The 16405-nt window shown below is 52.6% G+C and overlaps 5 protein-coding genes across 5 annotated transcripts; 2 read left to right on the forward strand and 3 right to left on the reverse strand.

The window, feature by feature from the left end:
• Positions 1–852: 852 nt before the first annotated feature.
• On the forward strand, positions 853–2657 carry A1O1_01123 (uncharacterized protein; the record flags this gene model as incomplete). Its single annotated transcript, XM_007722036.1, has 2 exons — positions 853–886; positions 988–2657. 2 exons carry the CDS (start codon positions 853–855, stop codon positions 2655–2657), a joined length of 1704 nt encoding a protein of 567 aa, XP_007720226.1.
• Positions 2658–2817: 160 nt separating this feature from the next.
• On the reverse strand, positions 2818–3567 carry A1O1_01124 (uncharacterized protein; the record flags this gene model as incomplete). The annotated part of the gene is made up of 1 exon (XM_007722037.1): positions 2818–3567. One exon carries the CDS (start codon positions 3565–3567, stop codon positions 2818–2820), a length of 750 nt encoding a protein of 249 aa, XP_007720227.1.
• A 613-nt stretch (positions 3568–4180) lies between these two features.
• Positions 4181–5855, reverse strand: A1O1_01125 (sterol O-acyltransferase; the record flags this gene model as incomplete). Its single annotated transcript, XM_007722038.1, has 2 exons — positions 4181–5663; positions 5716–5855. The coding sequence occupies 2 exons, from the start codon at positions 5853–5855 to the stop codon at positions 4181–4183; spliced, it is 1623 nt and encodes a 540-aa protein (XP_007720228.1).
• Positions 5856–8238: 2383 nt separating this feature from the next.
• Positions 8239–10880, forward strand: A1O1_01126 (uncharacterized protein; the record flags this gene model as incomplete). Its single annotated transcript, XM_007722039.1, has 4 exons — positions 8239–8384; positions 8439–8627; positions 8676–10728; positions 10785–10880. 4 exons carry the CDS (start codon positions 8239–8241, stop codon positions 10878–10880), a joined length of 2484 nt encoding a protein of 827 aa, XP_007720229.1.
• A 1462-nt stretch (positions 10881–12342) lies between these two features.
• Positions 12343–15929, reverse strand: A1O1_01127 (uncharacterized protein; the record flags this gene model as incomplete). The annotated part of the gene is made up of 3 exons (XM_007722040.1): positions 12343–14112; positions 14178–14525; positions 14784–15929. 3 exons carry the CDS (start codon positions 15927–15929, stop codon positions 12343–12345), a joined length of 3264 nt encoding a protein of 1087 aa, XP_007720230.1.
• Positions 15930–16405: the final 476 nt, after the last annotated feature.

A 16405-nucleotide genomic window follows, 5' to 3' on the forward strand; every position in this document is an offset into this window, starting at 1 on the left:
CCTGCCGTGCCATTAGTTCAAACGGCTCGTGGCTCCACTGCCAAGCTCGTCAGTGGACCGTCGAGCACCCCGGTTGCTTGCCGTGCGTCTTCTACAGCACATAGAGTTCTTCGGATACGCATCGGATATGCCAACAAGCTCTTCGAGCCTGCTTTCTTATCGCTCAGCATGTTCTATCAGCGTGGTTGGTGCGCAAAAGGTGTGCTGCCAAACAGCAGTGACAGTCTGGTACAGCGTACTTTAGGACTGTAGCTTCCCCGGACCGGGCTCGAGACTCTGCTAGACGGTCGAAAGGGTTGTGGTGACGACCTCGGAGGAGATGCCTGCGTTCAGGAAAGACTCGGAAGGAAACGAGACGATCTTGCTGGTTTCTGCATCCTTGTAAGTACGTTCTAATCTCCCAAAGCGTACCTTGCTTCAGTGGAGATATTGTGTGCTGTTGAGTGGTGGAAGAATCTCGCTCCCCGCTAGGAAGGGTAGATACCCCGGTTCGCGAGTGGACCATGGGGCGCGCTACCTGATAGGTTTCAAGGTAGGCTCTTTCGGTTGGTGTTCAGGGGACGTCTTTCAACTTATCAGTTCTGGGCGTGCTCAGAGTGGCGGAACCGAGCGACGGGTCACATAGGTACAGGTATGTTATTGACCGGTTGCGGCTGCCGACCTTTCAAACTCCCCGCCCTGTCAAACTGCAGCTGCCCGCACAACCTGAATCCTTCACTGCCACCTCGACTGGGAAGTAAAGTACGGTAGCCAGCCCTCTATCCGCAGTGGCAGTAAATTGGTCACTCGGATGTGTGTTGTCTTCCAGGATAACTTCATCAAGTACAACGGAAGCAAAACAAGCCAGGTAAAATGGACACATTTGACCTGGTCGTCATCGGCACTGGTAAGTCGCACGGTCCAAATGTTTGACATGTGGGCTTGCGCCTCGACCATGTGGTCGTGTTGAAGACAGCATGACTGACATCCATCTCGCGGGGTAATCAGGCTGGTATGGTCTGGCCGCCGCAAAGACATACATCGAATTACATCCGGCTAAAAATGTGGTGGTTCTCGAGGCGAACGCCTCTGTTGGAGGAGTCTGGGCGGAAGATCGCCTGTATCCTGGGCTCAAGTCGAACAACATGTTGGGGACGTATGAATATCCTGATTATCCCATGGACGAGGCTCGCTATGGCGTGAAGCCCGGACAACATATCCCAGGCACGGTTCTTCATCGATATCTCACCGACTACGCGAAAAGGTTTGGTGTCTACAGTCGCACACGTTTCAATACCAAAGTCGATTCTGTCACGGCCACCGAAGATGGTGGCTGGCTGCTTAAGACATCGTCCTCTGAGAATCCGACTCTACGGACCAAGAAACTGATAGTGGCCACCGGCCTGACCTCGCAGCCCTATGTACCACAGCTACCTGGAATGCAAGAGTACCAGGGCTCGCTGTTCCACGTCAGAGACTTCGCAAAGCATGCGACTACCCTCAACGAGGCGAAGCACGCCGTCGTCATCGGAGGCGCAAAGTCCGCATGGGATGTCGCTTATGCCTATGCCGAAGCCGGGGTTCCCGTTGACATGGTGATCCGTAAGTCGGGCCATGGACCTGTGTGGATGGCTCCGCCGTACGTGACGCCACTCAAGAAGTGGTTGGAGAAGCTTGTGCACACTCGCTTGCTGACCTGGCTGAGCCCTTGCATCTGGGGTGATGAAGACGGCTACTCTGGCGTTCGGTGGTTCCTCCACGGCACTTTTATCGGCCGTGCGATAGTCAGCACATTCTGGAAGATCCTTGCTTCCGATGTCATCGCACTGAACAAGTATGACTCTCACCCTGAGCTCAAGAAGCTGAAACCTTGGGATCCGGCTTTCTACGTTGGAAGTTCACTAAGCATCCACAACTATCCCACAAGTTTCTTCGATCTGGTCCGAGAAGGCAAGGTTCGCGTCCACATCGACGAGATTGCACGCTTCGGCGCAAAGTCAATCAGCCTTGCGTCCGGCGAGTCCATCGACGCTGATGCCGTGGTGCTCGCCACAGGATGGAGAAAGGAGCCTTCCATCGAGTTTCTGGGAGGTCTCGAGGCTGAAGTTGGCCTGCACCATTCGCCATCGGATCTAGAGGATCTAACCAAAGAGGCTGACGTCGAGATCCTTCAGCGATTTCCCAGCTTGAAAACCCAGCCTAAACGGAAAACCCAGCTTGAACAGACACTGGCCGAGAGAATGCACCAACCTCTCCGGATGTACAGGTTCATGGTTCCCCCTGCGATGGTATCGGGCCGCAATCTGGCCTTTGCCGGCATGGTGTCAACCATCACGACTTCGATCTGCGCCACCGTCCAAGCCCTTTGGATCTCGGCCTTCTTCGACGACAAGCTCGATAGATTGCCCAAGTCGGAAGACGATATCAAATGGCAGACGGTCTTGCAAACCCAGTTCGGTCGATGGCGGTATCCGATCGGCTATGGCCCAAGATTCCCCGACTTCGTCTTCGACGCCGTGCCGTATCTGGATATGTTGTTGCGCGACTTGCGCGTCGGGTCATATCGGAAAAAAGGCAAGATGGCCGACATATTCGATCCTTATGGACCGCAGGATTATGTTGGTGTGGTGGAGGAATGGAAGAAGGGACATGCTCCTGCAATGACCGAGAAGGCTTGATTTCGTTACAAGCTAGCTTAGCGGTCCAGCAGGCAGACCATCTTTCTCTCATCACTTGAAGATATGAAACCAAGTCTACATCTCCCTGTGTGCTCTCGAGCGGCTCTCCGGGCCAGTGTACATAGTCTAGAATCCACTCGAGGATAGAAGTACTCCTTTTCTATTCCAAAAACCAACGCAGTTTCCCGTCTCGAACACGTCCTAACCTTGGTGAATTGACCACCGCGCTTCCCGCAACCGGCCCCCAATCATCCAGATTCAAATCCGCAACGGGACCGATGGTCGATGTTGCCGCGAGGACGATGCGGGCGTGTTGATCGGTGCTCTCGTCGTAGCTGACATCCATTCCTTCACCGCACAGGAGTCGCGCCTTGCCGGACGGGATTGTCTTTTCGAGCCAGTCTTCCAGTTCCGTCGTCCAATGCTCCGGGTAGAATTGGATTTGGATTTCCGTTTCCTGACCCACCGGCAGTGCATGACAGCTACTACTGTTCTGGCCGGCGCCCATCTGAATCTGATCAGGATCGTTTCCTCCGTGTTTAGCCTCGGTGACGATCAAATTACAAACACACCCGTTATACGACCCAGTGTCCGCGACAAACCTCTTCACCATCCTCTCGACGACCACGGTATGCCAATAACCGATCAACGAGCCCAGTTGGGCATCGAATCCGCCGTAGATCCGACCCTGCAGACGCGCCAGATATCTCGGCGCCCATGAGTACGGGGCAGGCAGGCCCCTCGGCCCATGCATGCCAGCGAGACGCGCCGCGTGGTGTGGCCGCGACCGCAGGATCTCCAAAATGCCGTCTTCGTAGGTGAAATGCAGTTTCCACTCGAGGCCGAGCAAGGCGAAGAAGCCGCGCGCATAGTCGATGTCGTTCTCGCACGAGCGGTGGTCGCAGCTCATGGCGATATCGGCGAGCGAGATGCCCTGTTCGTGCAGCGGCAGCAGCCGCGCGAATGTCAAGCAGATGTTCTCCTGTCTTCCAACACGCTGGTGAGGCTCGTGTTCTGCCCGTTCCAGACCTTGGTCTTGCGCAACGCCTCGAGAGTCAAATTCAGTGCGCCCTCGACGCCTCCAGAGAAACCAATGTTTCAGCCTTGTGCGACGTGACCAATCTCAGCTCCTGTCAACGCCGCGAACTTGGAATATCGAACATTGGCATCCTGTCCTTCCTCGCGAGCCTCTTGGCATCCCTTTGGAACCATCAATAGTAGCAAGCCTGATTTGCTGCAGACCGCTTTGGTGACTGGTGGTAGGATGGATCAGGGGTAGTATAGAGACAGTGAAAGTAGCGTCGGAGTTCGGTATGCACGCCTGAGGTGGCTTCTGGGAGTTCCTCGACCGAGTTGTCTTTGGAGAATAGTCTTTCTTGCAAGGCCGTTTGGACCTCGATCTTTATAATACAGGTGTGTATATGTATGTGGCTTTCTATATTCATCATCCCTGAACGCCATCCACCTCATCCAATCGGAGGGCCACCCTTTCCAACCACGATGACTCTCCTCATTATTTGCCCTCAAACCAAAACATACAGACTGCACATAAAGCTGAGGCCCAGGATCATGCTACTCCAGAAGGTGGCATTGTTGAAGACCCAACGGCCTCGAATGTATTTGCTGCGCTGAAGTGCCACAATAGGCAATTGGAGCATCATGGCAGCAAAGCCATAGCCACGCAGTTTCTTGGTGATACAACCCATGATCAGCTCGTGGCCGAGCGCACTCACCAGGAAAGTGATGACCATGGCGATCGAGGTGGAGAAATATGTCTTGGAGGCGAAAAAGACGTGTCGCCGCAGGAAGTGGTATACCGGGATGTTCCATTCCCGCGAGAATTCGAGCCAGTCGCTACTGTTCCACCAATCCGAGTAAAAGTGCCGATCGGCAAAGCAGGTAATCTCGGCGAAGGCGCCCAAAATGTATTCCCATATGACCAGGAACACCAAAAGGAAGGTGATCATGAACGGGAACAGCATGAGACTGGTGGTCTCGGCCAGAATCAGTGCCCGGTCTGAAAAGAAAGTGACATGGCGTAGCCGGATGGCCGAATCGTTTAGGACCGGCGTGATAAACTCCTCGCTGATGGTGATCATCAGGAAGATGCAACCGAAAACCGCGAGCGTCTTGTAGAACAACTCCATCCAACGTATCTTGGCTGTCCGAGGGTATTCGAGCTCATAGCACAAAGTCGGACACAGAATATAATCGACGTAGTTGGAGAGCGTCAGGTTTTGCGGGTAGGTGACTTGCCCCAGCGGAGAGGTCAATTCTGTGGCCAGGTCTTGACGAAGCTGAACGAGTCCCTCCAACGATTCGTCGTCGGTCGAGCTGTCTGCATCCACCTCTTGCAGGCGCGATGGCGAGCTGGGATATTTGACTGCTTTTGCCATGTCTGCCGTTTCGGGCTTGTCCAATTCCTGTAGGCGGCGTTCGGTCTCACTTAAATGACCGTTGTAGAAGGCATATGAATGCATCTTCATCAGGAACGTCAGAGTGTGAAGCGCAAAGAAGACCTGGGCCGTCCACGTCCAGCCCAGAAAGAAGGGCAGCTCCACCCAGAACAACAGCCAAAGACCCTGGTAGATGCTTTGTATCCAAATTCCAGCTCTTCCCCAGCGGAGGATTCCAGTCTGCCCCCGAATGAACTTCTGAAAATACAAGCACAACACAGTGCTCGCGACCATAGCGGCGTCAGCCAATCCCAGGGAAACGACGTTTCTTGATAGCAGGGAGTAGACCTCTACTCGCAGTGGATGGCCTGTTTCTTGAATGTTTCGCAACCCCGTCGTGATGACCATGATGGACAGGCTGATCCAAAACAAGACAAAAAAGCCTCGGAAGTCGCGGTAGTCGCTTCGGGGGTCAAAGTAAGACACTCGGTCGGTGTAGTTGATGGTATGGAACATGCGATGCTTCGCTTTGGCTCGAGCATGTTTTCGCGCCGTAGAGATGTAGTGAGCGGATGGGGGGGCATCTTGAGGGACGGGTGTCGAACGCCCACTTGATTCCAGCGTCAGTATTGTCACAAAAAGGTTGCGAAGATGACATGTACCTTGAGATGCCAGAGCCGGCATCAGTAAAGCCGTTGGGAGGCTGGCCGGCGGCACGTAGGGCCTCTTGCAAGGCTCTCGTCGGCCTGGGTCGGAGGAGGTCTCCCTCCTGGCTACCGGAATGTGTAGCGGTAGCGGCCATAGTACTATGAGTAGGATGCAAGAGCAGAAAAGCCAAGGTACTATGAGAAAGGCAGATAGTGGAACATGGCTATGAATGAGTAGGCATCCATGATCTGTCTGGATTGACACGGGGGCACTGGGTTGAATGTTTCTATTACTACATACCCAGACCGTCGATCGGGTCTTGACTGATGCAAACTGGATTCGGGACCCTTTGTAGCCGAAGCGCCCCAGAAGCCTCCCAACGCCTCTGACTGCATCGTATCTCGTAAAACAACCCGAACCGCAGCCTTTGGGTTGGAGTTTTGTCGACGTCACCCGTGCCTTTCCTCCCACTCCCACTCCCACAGCTCCTGTGCTCCATGCAATGGAAGATACCGATAATGAGATTTGAGACTCAACAGCAAGCAGGGAATTGGCCTCGTCTACTGACCCTAGACATACCAGGCTCATGATGAACCCATGACCTCCTCCAACGTTCAACTTACCCCTCTCAGATATGCGGCAGCCTGTCCAAGACCTACGACCGAACTCGGCCACCGTGCCATGCGCATTGGAATCTTTCGAAAGCTCGATGCCCCCATAAGGTCATCCTTCGGTGATACTTGACGGAACGAGCTGGAAACAGACAGATATTGAAGCCGCAACGCACTGCTACCTAAACACCCATACTGCACTTGCGGGACACAAGCGGAATGCAAGAGAAGAAGTGCAGTGTACTAGCCTGCCTACAAGATACACCTCGAGCAGTCTTGAAGTGACACTCCTGTGGTTGTTGTTTTCAGCGCGAGGGGGGCCAATCATGAGAAGAGCAATTCGGCTGCATTGTAAGCCCCATGTCTGAGACAAAAAGAAGCGCTTGATTGCCTATTTCAGCAGGCTGTGCCTTATGGTAATGCTCCTGGTACATGTGCACCCTGCGGGGAGGGTTCGTAACGCCCTTCTTGGGAGTCTGCTGTATGACCGCTGTCACATATCATCGGCTTCCTCGCTTCCCCATGATGAGTGTCATGGTGCTGGTCAGCCACAGGTCTTGCTGAGGGCCCATCCGTAAATACCTCCAGAGAACATAGCCGCTATCATACCAGCCCTTGCCCTTGCCCCAGGCCAGAAAATTTCATCCAGCATGAATACATCCATCAACATTGCAATGGTCGTAACGCCACCATACGCCGCAACTCCACCCAAAGCTCCTGCGTATGGCCAACCCGACGCAGACTTGTCGATGGCGCAGAAAGCCGTAGTGCTGAAGAATGACACAGAGAGGAAGACGAGAGTGAGGATGAGCTTTGTGACCGCCAAGTGTGTCGAGGCAGAAATTCGAACGGGGCGGATGGGAAGGCCGTGTGCTTGGATACGGATGGCTCGGACCTATGTTTTTCTTAGTTGCGTGCTCGAAGAAGGGTAACCAAACACACCTCTTGTAGATGAGTAGTATCTTCTATGTCAACCTCCCATAGACGAGTAGCATTTTTGGCAATGACCTCTTGGGGACGGGCAGCATCTTTAACAACAACCACTTGGGGACGGGCAGCATCTTCAACAACAACCACTTGGGGACGGGCAGCATCTTTAACAACAACCTCTTGTGGAGGAACAGCACCGTTGGCGGCCACCTCTTCGGGGAAGTAGCGTCTTCCGTTTCGTCTAGATCGAGTAGTGGTTGCACTTCGATCGGGTCAATGTAAGCCCCAGAACGAGGTCCATAGAATGGTAGCATCTTGGAAACTGGAATGAAGAGAAGACTCTGGTAAGTGAACTGGTAACGCGGGTCTATCCCAGGAAGCAATGCAGAAGTAAGTGCGACGAAGAGATGTACTACGCGAGGTGAACGACAGAGCATTGTTGACGCGGCGCTGGAATTGAACTCATTATTCTTGTTGTCCACGCAGTCACCTGTGGGCAACCTTGCCATCTTTTGGCGATCAAAGAAAAGATGGTCGGATACATTCTGCTGGTGAAGCTGGAGGCCACTTGGAGACCAAGCGACAACGACCTGCGATAGACCGGGTGGGTAAGAGATAGATATACTACGTATACAGAGGAGTAAAAGGGAGCGAACGATATCACGATGTCACGTGAGCATGTCTGACCGCGGTGTCCCCCCTATATGCAATGCCGCTCTCCGATTGGGCAAATGCGGAGGACACTTTGTGCTGCATCAAGTCGTGGATTGACACTTCAAGTTGGAGGGCGCATCTAACACTCTTCACAACACCACAAGGGGTGCAACGGAAGCATCATTCGCCCATAGGATTGCACTCACTCAGCAGTGGCAGATTCAGTATCTCACTTGGACCGGATCAGTATCATTTCTCCATGAAACAGTGACGCCTTAAGTCGACCCTGACCAGGGTCAGCTCAACATGACATCTCGTGTGTAGCCCGCGAAGAACGGCATGATGTTTGCTAACATTCTATTAGTCAAGCAATTCATTCGCAATGTGCGAGCTGCGAAGACCATCGCTGACGAGCGTGCCGTGGTCCAAAAGGAAAGCGCCGCGATTCGAGCCAGTTTTCGAGAAGAGAGCCACGATCCAAACATCCGGTCGGTCTTTGATGCCTCTATCTACGAGGCTTTCCGTGACTGATGGATTCCCAGGCGCAATAATGTCGCCAAACTGCTATACCTGTTCACGCTCGGCGAGCGGACGCACTTTGGCCAGATAGAATGTCTGAAGCTCCTCGCCTCTCCACGGTTTGCGGACAAGCGTTTGGGTTATTTGGGGACGATGCTGCTTCTGGACGAGAACCAAGAAGTCCTTACCCTCGTCACAAACTCGCTGAAGAAGTATGTTGATGGGTCCGGTCTGCAGCATTGGCTAACATGAACCAAAAGTGATCTTAATCATTCCAACCAATATGTTGTCGGCCTCGCGCTGTGTACACTCGGCAACATCGCATCCGTCGAAATGTCCCGAGACCTGTTCCCCGAAATCGAGACCTTGATATCCACCGCAAATCCCTATATTCGTCGAAAGGCAGCTCTTTGCGCGATGCGGATATGCCGGAAAGTCCCCGATCTTCAAGAACATTTCCTGGAAAAGGCGAAACTATTGATACAAGACCGAAACCATGGCGTGCTTCTTTGTGGGCTGACATTGATCATAAGCTTGTGCGAAGCAGACGAGGCAGAAGATGGAGAGGAAGGAGTGGTCGAGATGTTCCGTCCAGTCGTGCCACACCTGGTCCGGACCTTGAAGAGCCTGACCAGCTCAGGATACACTCCAGAGCATGATGTATCAGGAATCACAGATCCCTTCCTTCAGGTCAAAATCCTGCGACTGCTGAGGGTGCTCGGGCGAGGCGACGCGGCCACAAGCGAACAAATGAACGATATTTTGGCTCAAGTAGCCACCAACACTGAAGCTACGAAGAATGTTGGGAATTCAATCCTCTACGAAGCCGTCCTGACCATCCTCGACATAGAGGCCGACTCAGGCTTGCGCGTCCTTGGGGTCAATATTCTCGGAAAGTTTCTGGCCAACAAAGACAACAATATTCGCTACGTCGCACTCAACACATTGATCAAGGTGGTGGCTATCGAGCCTAATGCCGTCCAACGGCATCGAAACACCATTTTGGAGTGTCTGAGAGACCCTGACATTTCGATTCGACGACGAGCCCTGGACCTCAGTTTCACGCTGATTCGGGAGGACAATGTAAGGGTGTTGATTCGAGAACTGTTGGCCTTCCTAGAGGTCGCCGACACGGAGTTCAAACCGGTCATGACGACGCAGATTGGGATTGCCGCCGACCGTTATGCGCCGAACAAACGCTGGCATATTGACACCATGTTGAGAGTGGTCAAGCTGGCCGGCAACCACGTCAAGGAACAAATCCTGTCATCCTTCGTCCGCCTCATTGCCACTTCGCCGGATCAACAGACGTACTCGGTTCAGAAGCTATACGCGGCGTTGAAGGCCGACATCACACAGGAGGCGCTGACACTGGCCGGGGTGTGGGTCATTGGCGAGTATGGCGACGCATTATTGCGCGGGGGTAGCTACGAGGAGGAAGAGGTTGTCAAAGAGGTCAAAGAAAGTGATATTGTTGACCTATATACGACCATCCTCAACTCGACCTATGCCAATCAGGTCGTCACCGAGTTCATCATCACGTCGGCGATGAAACTGACCACCAGAATGTCGGACCAATCCCAAATCGAACGGATACGCCGCCTGATGCAGTCGAGGACGTCGGATTTGAGTGTCGAAATCCAACAACGGGCGGTGGAATACAGCAATCTCTTTGGCTACGACTCTATTCGGCGCGGGGTGTTGGAGAAGATGCCGCCTCCAGAGATCAAGGAAGAGCAGAGAGTCTTCGGTCAGGCGGCCGCACCTGCCAAAGACAAGAGAAAGATGTTGAAGAGCAAGACCCATACCAAGGTTGCCAAAACCAGCGAGTCGGACATGCTCTTGGATCTCATGGGTGGAACGGATGTGCCGGCCGTGGACAGCAGCGCCACACTCAATGGAAAGCAGCAGACCGCGGACTTGCTGGCGGATATTCTCGGAGGTGGCTCTTCTGTTTCCAGTCCCCCACCCCAGATGAAGAGTCCGGTGCCGGCTTCGAACACGGATTCGATCATGGACCTTTTCGGCAATGGAACAGCCAAGCCTACTAGTCCTGCTCCGGGAGCAACCCAAGCACATCCCGTCTACAATAAGAATGGATTATCGGTTTCCATTCAGGTTTCGCGAAGTGGCGGTGGGATTCAAGCACTTGCGCGATTCAAAAACACCTCAGCTTTCGACCAATTGATCGGTGTGGGGTTGCAAGCCGCGGTGCCAAAGAGCCAGAAATTGACGTTGCAGGCCATCAACAAGAGCACCCTTGAGGGAGGCGAGGAAGCAATTCAAGGCATGAAGATAGTTTCGGCAACAGGGGTAAGTTTGCTTTCTTGTCGACCCTCTACCAAATGGTTAGCTGACTTCTCTACTAGTCGCTCCCTGCGAAACTCCGGTTACGACTGAAGATCTCATATACCAAGGAAGGGGGCGCACCCGTGACAGAGCAGGTTGACTGGACAGAGTCATAGTTAGGACCGGAACCAAGCAGCGACCGGACAAGACGTATGGCCAGAGGCGGCAGGGTGGTGACCAGCTCATACGCTCATATGCTCATACGCTCATACGCTCATACGAGTCTGTATATCGCTGTCGAGCAAGAATAGTCAAAGCATCAGTCTCCAGTCTTTTGTCTTTTGTCTTTTGTCTTTGTTACCCGCTATCCCGCTTTCCGCATCCGCCATCTCAACGGAAGGATCCCGCTGGCCGCATTCCCCGCCCTCCACAGAGACTTCGACTCGGAGTTGGCGCAGTCGGTGTCAAAGAACTTGACCTCGTCTTTCATCCTCCCGCACTCTTTCTCCCGAGGACAACGGCCTTCGAGCCAATTGCTATGCATTCCATCCCATTCGATCACATTCCCACTAACAGGCCCCGGGAGACAGCCGACTGACCCGCAGACAAGATATGTATTCCTACCGCTCCTCGTTCGTGATGACGGGATGGATACATGATGGACAACCATCCCTCCCCTCTCTACTTTAGGGGGTTGGCTTTCCATGGGCGTTCATGAACGCCTTTCTCTTCCCTTCTTCCTTTTCTCTGTTGCATAGCAAGCTCGCTCTGTTTCTCAGTCCCTTCTTGTCTCTGGTTGTCCAAGCCCTCGTGATCTGTCATCGACCATGTTATTTCGAATGCTGATCTATTAGTACGCGGTCCCCGCCCTCTGGTTTTTCCTGGGTTGTAAGAAACTACGTCGCTCTACGGACAATTCCGTCGGCATGCTGGAACTGAACTGCACAAGCTGATCCCGGGCCCCGGCGCTGTTGTTGAAGTTCAGACTTCAGACTCGGGCTGGCTGAGCTGCATAGGGAGGGCGTGGGAGGTGGGGAATGAATGCCTGCCTGGGTGGGGTGTTGAACCGGACTGGGTTGGATATGAGTACTAAAGTTGGCTGTACTGTGAAACAAGAAACAAGAGTCAAGAGTCAAGAGTCAAGAGTCAAGAGTCAAGAGTCAAGAGTCAAGAGTCAAGAGTCTTTGGGATCAAATTAAAGAGGGCTTGCTCTTATAAAAAGGCTTTGCTAAGGAATATACAGTAATGTCTGGTATCTACAATTGTCATTGACCTTTATGCATCAGACCTTGACGGCGTATACGACCTATGTTATGGAAACCAGAAAGACTGATTAATAGAATGAAATCACCAAGGTTCAAATAATACCAACTATATCTACCTACGAACCAATTGCTTAAAAGTATGTCCCAGGGGCATAGACTCCTCAAACTCAGAGTCTATAAATCCCTCGACTCCTCGACTCCTCGACTCCTCGACTCCTCGACTCCTCGACTCCTCGACTCCTCGACTCCTCGACTCCTCGATCTTCGATCGATCGCGAATACTCGATACTTTCGGCTACCCCCTTCCCTCCCCTTAGCAAGGACCCAAATCTCAAAAAGAAAAAGAAATCTCAAATCTCCAAAAATCTCAAATTTAAAGCGACGTATTCCCTCTGCCAAAGCCTTCAATAATTTCCACCAGCACCCTCAACGACCGCCATACATCTTCGTCCCAACTGCCTCGCAGAGCCTCGACCAGCTTTCTCGCGACGATGGGGACGTGAGCGTAAATTGCCTCTACCCTTTCCTTCAGCTCAAGCTCCAGCTCAAGATCAAGATCAAGCTCAGCGTATGCGCGGCCATGCGAATTGGTCGAGACGGTGTGGTCAATGCCGGTTCCGGTACCAGTCCCGATTCTCGACGATCGCAAGCCTTGCTGGTGCTGGGTCGGCAGAGTGGGCGACGGGTTAGCTGTGGTGGAGATCTGGTCGTGATGGTGGAACTGGATCCGAGGGCTGATGATGCCTAGCGTTCTCCTTGCTTTGGCTGGGATATAGTAGTCTCGACGTCCCTCCTTGTGGATTGATGCTGCTGTTGTATTTGTGTTTGTGAGTGCATTCATGTCTGGTTGTGCGTGAGACCAGTGCTGCTCCCAAGGGGAGTCTCTTCTGTGCTGATACTCGTGGGTTTCTACTTCTTCTCCTCCGCCTCCTCCTCCTTCTTCTTCTTCTTGTTGTTGTTCTTCTTGCTGCGCGGAACTAGGAATCGTATCATCTCGACCGAACGATTCCTCTTTAAGGACGTCCTGGAACCCGAAAAGTCTGCACTCCGAGCCATCATGATGATAATGCGTCTTCCGCCCTCGATGACAACAATCCAAGAACACAGATTCAGACCTGTGTGGCTGTTGTCGCGGTTCTTGTGATTGCGGGTCCTCTTCTGAAAGGAGTCGCGAGAGATATAGATCCACCATGATCCACGCCGCCAGCGCCGAGGTCAACAGCGTCGGCGCGTTCGGAAATATCTTCTGGAACGCGTCAATACATATGTCGTTTTGGTTCTGATCGTCAAAGTCGGCGCTGTTGATGTTGTGACTGTGCATAGATTTCAGTGAAGAATAAGCTGTGGATCGGACCGAAGAAATAGAACAATGTCGTCTCATTTCTGAAATGGCGGGCGAATCCAGCCGAAGCATGCCGTCGGGGAAGGTTTCGATGGACTGAGTGACTGCTTTCAGTATTCTTTCTAGTCTTCGAATCCGTGACGAGGCTGCGACTCTGATAGTCGGAGAAACTGGAGATATATTTCGAGTCCGAGACGACTGTCTGGTGGGAATGTCCTTATCGGCTCCGACATCACTCTCGGAATGATCGCGAAAGGTTGTCCAGTTGGTGTAGGTGTAAGAGTCACCAACCACTCTTGTCCGCTTCGTGCCATCGTCATAGCCAATCTTCAATCCTGGGCTCATCCACCTGGTGGTTTCGTCCGTGTCAAGAATGTCCGGCACCCGAGGCCATTTAGTCCTGTCGTCACGGATGGCCCAGTTTGCAGCCCCTAAACGACGCAAGTTACGCTCACTCTTCGACTTTCTCGGTGAGGAAGTCACCACGAATGGATCGTCCAGATTCTGGAGTTGCTGTTGGTGGTGTAAGGTAGCAATTCTACCATCGGCCTCTCCCTTACAACTAGCGCCTCCTGTAGTACTGCTGAGGACACCATGGTCTGATATACTCGACCTAGTTCTCGAAGGTAGATACAATGGAGGAGGCAACAGACCGCTGCTGTAGAAGACTGAAGAGGATCTTAATGGGTTTCGTGCGCTGACATCCACTTTTGTGCAGCCCCTTTCCGGCTCATCTTCTATGTCGGTGTCGGTGTCGGTGCCCGCGTCGGCATCCGCATCGAATAGATAGCATGATTGAGGCTGTACGTAAGAAACATGGTGGAGCCGAGGATAGATTCGACTTTGTGATTCGGTCCGTGGCACACCTGTATCAGCATCACTGGGGCCAGGAGTATCATAAGGACTGAAAGCAGATACTTCGAGAAGTGATTCCTGTTGTGTTTGTATCGATGTTTGGATTGGAGTTGAAGGACAGGGGTCTTCAGAAGGGGTTTCTGGTTGTCTCTGGACCGGAAGAGGTAGACTCGCTGTGGTTGCCAATACAGTCGGTAAGTTGCATGGTTGTTGATGTTGCTGAATTTCACTTGCCATAGAAACTCCCAGGCTGGACTGGGATCCTGTTGAAAGGGCGAGTCTGGACTGGCTTGAGGTTGAAGAAGGTGGTCGTTGAATCTGAACAAGTCTTGGCTTGCCGGGTCCGACTCCGATGAGGACTGTGGCAACCATCTGCGAAAGATATAGCGTTAGTTTCAATGGTGTAAGAGATCGACTTTTCTGGAAATCACAAGGAAGTAATCCTTCTTCTCTTTCTTCTAGCAGAGAGGCAGAAGATGGCTCTTGGGGGGCTCATCAAGCCATGCAGTCAAATATCCTTCCGAGAACCAAGAAACAAAAAACCATTCTATTTTGATCTGAGAAGTAGACGAGCACTTTTCGGTTTGATACTGAAGTAAAAAAGAGATCAGACTTACCACTTGATCTTCATCTTCGTCCTCCCCACCAGCATGGTTGCTGTATGCAAATGAATCGGTCCACGGGTGCTGGACTACCTGATAAAAGCGTGCTTTGAACCTTCGTCGCCTTTCCGCATGAGACGTTGTGTTCGCCAGCCAACCAGACTCGTCGGATGAACTGAGCGTCGCTGTATCGCGATTCCGACTGTAGTGGTCATGTTCAGATTCAGTGGGTGTGACTGGCATGGGCGACTCCGACACCGTGCTTGAGCTTATGCTACGCCCATCTGTCTCTTCTTCATAATAGATGTATTCAGCTTCAGGTGGATGCTCCTCCTCTTGGTCAGAGGAAGAGTCATATCCTGAAATGTCGTCCTTGTTGAAGGTACGTTGTCGCACTTGAGAGTAAGAACATTGTGTTGTGTCTCTTTTCGTGTTCCGAGCATGGTCCGTCACCAGGCTTTCCTGGTCCTCAAGCTCTTCTTCACCGCTGCTCGATACGTCCGGGTCGTTGCAATAGTAAGCCAGGATCTGCACACTACTGATCGACTCACACTCCTCGTCTGTCAAGGAAGACATCCGTTCTCGTGTCCAAGGAATGGGCGTGCGCTGGTTCAAGGAAGAAAGTTGGCTTGCGTCGTTCCCGAGAACTAGTTCATGTGCTTTGAAGGAACGTAGCTGTTGTTGAAGTCCGTAATCCAGAGGCTCATTCTCTTTTGGTATAGGACTCGGGAGTAAAGGCGTCCCGGGGCTTGATGAAGTATCATATCTCTGCGCCTGAGCCAAGGCACGTAAGTCATGATGACTTGCCGACGTTCTACGCAGGAGAGTTCGGGAATATGAGCATGTCGACGAGACAGATGAGTTCTCTTCTCCTTCGGCTTCGGTTTCTCTATTTTCAGTGACAGGAGGCGAGTCAGGAAGTAGAAGCGGAAATTGGAAACCAGGCTTCAGTTGTGTCGTGGCCACTCTCACATCCGCCGGCGCAGTAGTGACATCGTCGCATTTACAGCTCTTCTCTCGAAAGCCGCCGTCAATGAGGTGCTTCAATCTGATCGAGCGAGACCGGGAGTTTCGAAGCAGCTTTGAGAAGTGTAATCGCGGCCCATCATTTCGGATGAGAGGAGCCGGGGACGATGGAGGCGTCATTTGTCCCTCGATCATGCAATAAGGGAGCTGGAATGGTGAGCGTGACTGCGAGCGTGACCGACTGTGTACGGACATCAACATATCGAGGCCGACTGCTGCTTCGGTAAGAGAAGTTGGCTGCTCCATTGTTCTTGTCTGTATACAAGCTTGACGAGGCAAGTTAAGGAAGGGCAAGACATCTGAGAACTTCAATCAAGGACAATATGAGACATATACCGCAGGGGGCTGAAGGGTCATAGGGGGGCAATGGGAGTGTGTTCAAGATCCTTCCGGTAGCGCGTCTTGCAAATCCAACCGCGGTGGCGCCGGACCACCATCAAGCCCGTCGGGCAGATGCTTGCTGAGACCCCAAATCAATATGTGCCCTTACATATATGTACGTACCCAAAAGGGACCTGCGATCTGCCTTAGGTCGCACGAGCCCGCTCAGCCATTGTGAGTACGGCTGGTCCAGCCTCTTCGAGGCTTGTGAGATGTGAGAGCTTTCACCC

The sequence above is a fragment of the Capronia coronata genome (genome assembly GCF_000585585.1).
Source record: "Capronia coronata CBS 617.96 chromosome Unknown acBCG-supercont1.1, whole genome shotgun sequence".
Taxonomy (NCBI): Eukaryota; Fungi; Ascomycota; class Eurotiomycetes; order Chaetothyriales; family Herpotrichiellaceae; genus Capronia; species Capronia coronata.